The 8,226-nt window shown below is 39.3% G+C and overlaps 1 protein-coding gene across 3 annotated transcripts in view; it reads left to right on the forward strand.

Moving 5' to 3' along the window:
* Nucleotides 1-8,042, forward strand: part of LOC131151683 (calmodulin-binding transcription activator 3-like) — a 57,639-nt gene extending 49,597 nt beyond the window's left edge. For all 3 annotated transcript variants that reach the window (XM_058103023.1, XM_058103024.1, XM_058103025.1), the window contains 2 exons: nucleotides 6,087-6,395; nucleotides 7,504-8,042. In XM_058103023.1, the coding sequence (XP_057959006.1) occupies nucleotides 6,087-6,395; nucleotides 7,504-7,560 (366 nt within the window). In that variant the 3' untranslated portion in view covers nucleotides 7,561-8,042. The remainder of the gene's footprint in view (nucleotides 1-6,086; nucleotides 6,396-7,503) is intronic.
* Nucleotides 8,043-8,226: the final 184 nt, after the last annotated feature.

An 8,226-nucleotide genomic window follows, 5' to 3' on the forward strand; every position in this document is an offset into this window, starting at 1 on the left:
ACAATTGCGGTGAGGTATTGTCCGCTTTTGGCTCACTTGCCTCACAGTTATATACTATAGAAGGCGCCTCACATAGTTGAAGCCTGAACCAACCTTATAGGCCCAAGATCTCCCTAGTACACATTCGGTGTTGGACCATGACAAAAAGGATAGAATGAGGATAGTCACTTTGATGAATAACCTAGAGAGTGTTCCTTTTCAGAAGGCAAGGAGTTGGAGGCAAAAAAATAAATTTAGATGGGTTAGGGAGGGGGGGATTGCAAATCTACTTTTTTTTTTTCTTAAGTGTCTAATGGGCAAATGAAGCATAATTATATGAGAGAAATGAAGTTGAGATCTCGCCAATTGTAGCTGATGAGAGGATGATAGCAGAATTGGCCCTTGTTTTTTTTCTTCCCCTCTTTCTTTTATAGATTTCTTAGCCGAGGAAGATTTAGAAAGATCCATGATCGAGGGGTTGGGGTGGAGTCCTATTTCAGATGTTCATATGTCTTGGTTGGAGAGGCCTTTTGGGGTGCAGGAGGTTAGGGAAACAGTAGTCTTTAAACTTGAGTGGGATAAGCCTTTTAGGCTTAATGGGTTTAATATAGCTTTTTCTGCGTGTTGTCTTTTTCTTTTTCCTTTTTTTTTTGGGGGGGGGGGGGGGTGCGTTAATATAGTTTTTTTCATGCTAATGGTAAATTGGGGAAGATAGTGAATTTTAGCTTAAGGTTCCAAATTTTGACCTATTAATTTATATCTGACGGCAGGACTTCTAGCGTCTATAAGATCATAGTTAAGGTACTTGCTGACTGGTCGAGTTCTGTGCTTGCTGTAATTATTTCTCTTGCTCAAAATGCTTTTGTGGTAGAAAGGAGCCAACTCTAATTTAGAGTTGTTTAGTAAAAATTTGTTCAAACATCTGAATATACATGTATTTACTATTTTATCCCCTGATATCATAAAAAAAAAAATTTAAAAAAAACAAAAACAAAAAGCATGAATTCTAATGTACAGGAGCCAATTGTATTTTAAGATTAACAGCTCCCAGCCCAACCCATATTTGGAAACAGGCCCCATCCCTCTGTATTTCGGAATCGTAGCTGCCCCAATTTATCTTGCCCACCCGCCGTCTCCTTATTTGAGGAGTTACTCAACAGGAAACTCTAAATCATCCTAATGCCTAGCCACACCATCACTCTTTTCCTTCGACCACACAGTGCCACTGAGACAGCACCACAAACCCATGACTGTTGATTCATAATTGGTGTCTTCCTCACTCACTACCTTTCACAACAGCAAGTGGAAGAGGCAGGCAAAGCAGCAGATTTTTAGGTGCAGCCACAGTTTGATCGTCCATCATTGGTAGGAGATCTCTGTATGGGGACTATGGCCTGATGGCAGAGGCAGCTAAGGTTTTGTTGGGGGATGGGAGTGCAATGAACATGGGACAGCCTAATCATCAATTTGAACTTGTTGGATTTTGAGTAATCCAGGATTTGAGGACTTGGGCCGACTGAGTAAACTGGCTAGAAGTTCAAATGTCTTCCAAATGTCTTCAGTGGTAACCTGGCCATTTCCAGCCCAATGGAACTTGAATAAAAGCCAACATTTTCTTGAAGCTCATAGAAATTTAGATCTTAATGGGCTTCTTGGCCAGGCCCAAAATTCTAACCATCACAAATAAGGTAATGACCCCACTACAAATTTTCGAAATGGTCTGGATAAGCCCAGTACAGCCAATTCTCATATGGGGACTGTCCTCTTCCTTTCACTGAACAGTTTTAACACCTTATTGCAGGAAAAGGTATTCCAAGCCTTCCTCTGTGCAGGACAAGGGAATCGGTGGGGTGAATCGAGCTGGGTAGCCTCTGACCGGAGGTATTAGCAACCCAGTTAGTCTTGGAAACTCTAATGGTGCTCCTGCCCTTTTGGTGGGGTGAATCGAGGAGGGCAGCCTCTGACCGGGGATATTAGCAACCCAGTTAGTCTTGGAAACTCTACTGGTACTCCTGCACTTTTGGTTTGAGAGGTTTGAGGGCTTGATTAAGAAGTTGCCCACGGCCTTATCTGAGGGAGGGTCTTGCACTATGATTCACCTAGGTGGTATGGATGATCTACAGAGATTGGCTGCTGATCATGGGGATGGTTCTTATGGTAAGGAAGGAATTTCAAGTAGGTTTATGTTTGTGGGATGGATGGGCAAGATAATTCTTCTGGGAAAACTAGAGAAAATGTAATAAACAATGCTGAAAGTACTTTTATATATTGTGAATTCCCAGAATTTTCAAGAGACACAAATGTGAGGAGTAGTGTCACGGTTTGACAATTTTCACACCCTTGTGAACGGCCGTGCTGCGCTAGCTAAAGCACTCTTGTTTAACTAGCCAGCCTATCGTTTACCAACATTCATCCACGAAGCACTTTCATTAACATTCATTCAGATACCAGCGGAAACAGTAATCAATTCATGAAAGTCGTGGTAAACAAGCAGTAAACATTGAAGCAAACGTAATTCATTAACAAATCCTCCGTTGACATGGTGTACTTAGCGTGGGAGGCAAGTAGGCTAAGCACGTTGACAATTGCTAGTGAGTTTTACAATGACTGATGAACACTCACCCTCCCCTAAAGAGGTTTTTATGTAATTATCGTCCTGGCGCTAGGAAACATCAAAGTGCCCAAGGAGTCATACTGGCTTATTTGGCTTACAAAGACTCTACTAGCAAAAAATAACCCTACATTAGTATTTACGTGATGGAAACCCATCCCAAGCACACGAGATAAGCGGTCACAAGCAAGCATAATGCCCTGAACAAGCTTAGCTCGTGACACGAGGGCAGGAAGAAGAATTAGGGTAATGTGTTGGACAATATTAGTGATGATATTAATGAATTTGCAGACAAGGGTAGTTTGCTTTTGGATGAGATATGAGATCAGCGTGACTCTTTCTGAATCATCTGATTTACTTGGGGATTTATCTATGTGCGCCATCTCTGATGGGAGGTTTAGAGGGTACTTTATAATTGAGGAGGAAGGTTTGGGTAAGGAGCTACATTGTAAAGAAGGGATTTTGCCCACTTCAATTGTTGACGTTGATGTGGAGGACTTAGAAGCTCAGCAATTGATGGATGAGATGGATTTGTGATTAAAGAAATTAATTTGGATGGGAGGTAAAAGGAAATTGAAGAAGGGGCAACATTAATTAGTAAAACTTAAAAAGTGAATTAGTATAATGTGTTGGCCAATGCTAGTGATGATATTAGTGAATTTGCAGACAAGGGTGGTTTGCTTTTGGATGAGATATGATGTCAGTGTGATTGTTTTTGAATCATCTAACTTACTTGGGGATTTATCTATGTGACATCTCCAATGAGCGGTTTGGAGGGTACTTTATAGTTGAGGAAGATTTGGGTAAGGAGCTACATTGTAAGGAAGGGACTTGCTAACTTTAGGTGTTCAGGTCGATCTGAAAGACTTGGGAGCTCAACAATTGATGGATGAGACGGATTTGTGACAAACGAAGTTCATTTGGATGGGAGGTCAAAGGAAATTGAAGAAGAAGCAACATTAATTAGCAAAACTTCAAAATTGAATTAGTGTAATGTGTCAAACAATGTTAGTGATGATATTAGTGAATTTGCAGACAAGGGCGGTTTGCTTTTGGATGAGATATGAGATCAATGTGACTGTTTCTAGATCATCTAATTTACTTGGGGATTTATCTATGTGCACCATCTCCGATGGGAGGGTTAGAGGGTACTTTATAATTGAGGAGGAAGGTTCAGGTAAGGAGCTATACTGTGAGGATGTCACGTGCTGAATATTTCACACCTTTGTGAAAGGACCGTTTGGCGCTAGCTAAAGCACTCTTGTTTAACTAGTCAGCCTAGTGTTTACCACAATTCACCAACAGAATACTTTTTCATTGTCATTCAAGCAAATATAGGCGGAAGCAATAAGTAACTTATGAAAGCAATGGCATGCAAGCAGTACACATTGAAGCAACGTAATTCATTATCAACACCTCCATTAACAAAGTGTGTCTAGCGAGGGAGACAAGTAGGCTAAACCTGTTTACAATAGCTAGTGAGTTTTACAAGTTGATGAACACTCACCCTCCCCTAAAGAGCTTTCTATGCTATTCTCACTCTAGAACTAGGAAACATCAATATGATCAAGGAGTCATACTCCCCTTTTTAGCCTAGGGAAAAATTCCCTCTGAAAAATAATCCTACACTAGTATTTACATGATGAAAACCTACCCCAAACGCACAAGACAAGCAGTCATGGGCAAGTATAATGCTCTGAACAAGCTCGGCTTGTGACACTTCCCCGCTTATGCGGTTGATGTCCTCGTAGACTTGGACACTAGGTACACTTCAACATGAATAGTTGCATATCTTCTGCAGAAACCCAGCTGATTTCTTCGTCGCTGAGGCCTTTCCACTCCACTAAGAACTTCTGCTGCTTCATCCTTGGTACACTGTAGTTGTTGAGGTTGATCTGAAGGACAAGCTCAACAATAGATGGATGAAACGGATTTGTGATTAACGAAGTTCATTTGGATGGAATGTCAAGAAATTGAAGAAGAGGCACACATTAATTAGCAAAACTTAAAAAGTGTTCAGTGAACTATGAGGGCAGTGGCTTAAAGAGCGGTTTTTTATGTGACTAGTCAGTTAGTTACATTTTTTATTTATTTTATTTTACTTTATTGAGGATTGCCCATACTCTTTTATGTTGTAACCTCCTTTTCCTCTCTTAGTATATATTTTTTTATTATTATAAAAAAAAAGAGTTAGCACCAACAATCTGCCGCTTGAGTAGGAGACTTTCTAAAGCTTTGTTACTGAATATGTGTTTCATGTGTGGAAATAGTTCAGATGATGTGTCTCACTTAATTATTCATTCTTCTTTTGCTTGGAACTTGTGGCACTCTCTTTTTGGGGTGTTTAGAGAATTATGGGTGTGTCCAAATCCAGTGGAGTGTATGTTGACTATTTCTTTTGCTGGTTCTGGTGAAGGTAAAGATGCTAAAAGACTGTGGAGATGTGCTCTTGGGGTTATGTTGTTGGGAATTTAGCTGGAAAAAATAAATTCTAGAATTTTTACAGGGAAGAGATTATCAGTGGGGTTTATTTTGGACAAGATTCGATATTTGGCTTCTCTTAGGGCTTGTAGTGCAGACTGTTTAGGATTGCTGATCAATATGTCATCAAAGACTGGGATGCTTTATTAGAATGACTGTTTTTTTTTTTTGGGTTCTGGTGAAGGTAAAGATGCTAAAAGACCGTGGAGATGTGCTCTTGGGGTTATGTTGTTGGTTTTCAATTCTATTTGAGGACTACTTGTTCTCCTCTGTATTTTCTTCTTCTACGTTCAAATAGAAGATTCTTTATGTATATATATATATGTTAGGGGTTTTAAGGCATTGATTGGGTGGAAAGAATGAAAAATGGTTGGGGACAATGTTGTATGAACAGTACAAGGGAGGAGAGGAGGTGGAGAGAGAGAGAGAGATAGCAGCTTGACTTAAAAGCTTCCAATAAAATTGGAGAATCAGTTAAATAATATTTCATTAACTCAAATTTTCATTACAAACACTCTAAGTCTATCAAGCTAGTAGATGACATATATATAATTACGTAATAATTTTTGTAGAATGAAAAAAACAGGACTTGATATCTTGAGAGCTTCTTGGGGACCAACTTGTGTGCATCATTTCATTTCTGTTGGCAAATGTATATGCCTGTGTTTCTATTGTATTTTTACCCCTAAACTAAGTGAGAATTACTTCAATCTTCATTTGGTATTATTGGAGATGCAGTAAGATTTTCAAAAGCTTTGATGAGAGGTTTCTTGCTTATAGAAATGTGTGCCACATTCATTCTTCTTCACTTTCATTTTTATGGTGCTTGAGGGAACTGCCTGTGGTCAGTTTCAATCTACATTCATTTGAACTGCTGTGGTATGCTAGTATGCCTGTCTGATATGATCACACAACTGAATCTTCTACATTTCAGCTTGTTCGTGTTGGTTAGAAATAATTATGAACATATCACACGATGCTTGATCTTTTCTTTCATTCTGCTGATTGCTTTCAGGCTCATGTAAGGGGTCACCAAGTTCGTAAGCAATATAAGAAGGTTGTTTGGTCTGTTGGTATTGTGGAAAAAGCAATACTGCGTTGGAGGCGGAAAGGTTCTGGTTTACGAGGCTTTAGAGTGGAAAATGCTATTGGAAATGTAGAACCTGGAACTGAAAAAGCTGATGAATATGAATTTCTTCGAATTGGCCGGAAACAGAAATATGCTGGAGTTGAAAATGCTCTTGCCAGAGTCAAATCCATGGCTCGTCACCCTGAAGCTCGTGATCAGTACATGAGGCTAGTTACAAATTTTGGGAATTTAAAGGTGCCTATACATTCATTTTTTGGTGGACTTTAAATATATGCAGTTGATGGCATGTAATTATGTTTAGCGATTGTTAAATTGTTTTTGCCATCATGATCCACTCTTCTGTCTCTGCTGTTTGGCTGTTACAATTTAGTAATTATTTCCTTGAAAGAAATACAACATTGAACTCAAATATGTAAAAATATGGTGACCCATTTGCTTCTCTTCTCATGAGGCCAGGTTGTCTATGATGCTTCCACCTGGTTTTCTACAGATCTTCCCTGGCACATTAGATGACATTTTTTTAAAGATTTTAATATGATTTTTTATTGAAAAAAAAAAAGTGCCTTTGTTTGGATAGAAGAATGTACAAAGAGGATAAGAAATTCCTGAAAAGAAGAAAGGGAAAAGAATAAAAACTGAAGGAAAGTAATACCAAGATTGTGCTAACTGGAGCAGTAGTTTTTTGCCAGGAAATGTCATTTGCTGAAACAGATGCTGGTGAGGATCTTTTCCTTGTATTTGAGAATGTTACTAAAGGAAAGCAGCCACAGTGAAGAGTTTCCGTCAGGGTGAGACTTCAAAGAAAAGTTGTTATTGGTCTATGAAAGCAGTAAGAATAGTGCAGGCATACCTAACCCCCCTAACCCAAGATCTTGGAGTACCACGACTTAGTGTGCACTTGTATAACAAATATGAAACATTTTGAGATAATTGGAGATGCAACAAAAGGCACTGAGCTGGCCCCACTCTTCTGACCACAAACAATATTTTGCTGCTACTGGAGCATTTTTTATTTTCACACACACATATAGATCACTTCACTTTGAGATTTGCACATGTATAACAATGCAAATACATTGTTAGCTTAAGAACTGTTTACAGCTGGATCTGACTGTTGCATTGCCAAAAGGTTATCTGTAGCTTTGAAGCACCTGGCTGTGGCGAGCACACTTGACAGTGTGCAAGGACACTTGATAGCTTTTCCTTATTGTTGTTCTACACCAACATACCTTCATTCTTTTTCCTTTTCATTTATAGTGTCTTTATTTCTTTCTAATATTAGCCTTCCATAGTCATTTATCTGAATTTTGATGCACTGGCTGATATTCATACTGAATCTCAGGTAAGCAGTGGAGGCAGTGGTGCACCTAAGCAAGCTGAGGGGGCAGAGGGAACGTAACAGGGGAAGATCTGTGTGCCTTGGCAGTAGATGGATTATCTGATTCATGTCACCACAGTTAAATTGCATGGGCAGCTGGGCGGTAGTATTGTCTGTACTTTGTAAGTAGTGTCTAACGTCTCATCTCTGGAGGCTTCTGTCATCTATAAAATACAAGAGGCAAAAAGAAAAAGAGAAAGGAACCTATCCAGCCACCAACACTCAAATCACCCCCTCTCCTCTCCGCAGTTGGGACTTTTTGAGGTCATAGGAGATCTGAATGTATATGATTCCCCTCTTATCTTTGCTGGGTGATCATTTAGTACTGAATATATATGATCAGGATGGGCTTGTGATCGAGTTGTGGGAACAATGAATTAACCACAGTTGTCTTATTATTTTGCTTAAAAAATCTTTAGATTTTGGAAATCGCACCAATGGTGGAACTTATTCAAGCCAATAACAAATGGATGGGGAGCTTACATTCTTGTGCTTCTTACTGATATTTGATGTTGACTTGAGATTACTCTCTAGGTCTCTCTCTCTCTCTCTCTCTCTCTCTCTCCAACACTAAGTGGGCCATTCAAATGGAGAATATAAGTCTGCCTGTCAACAGTTTTTTATTTTTCACTTGAAGGAAAAAGAGGCTAGGGGAAGAATTCTTAGATTCAGATCATTGTACATGGA

This window comes from Malania oleifera, chromosome 3 (genome assembly GCF_029873635.1).
Source record: "Malania oleifera isolate guangnan ecotype guangnan chromosome 3, ASM2987363v1, whole genome shotgun sequence".
Lineage (NCBI taxonomy): Eukaryota > Viridiplantae > Streptophyta > Magnoliopsida > Santalales > Ximeniaceae > Malania > Malania oleifera.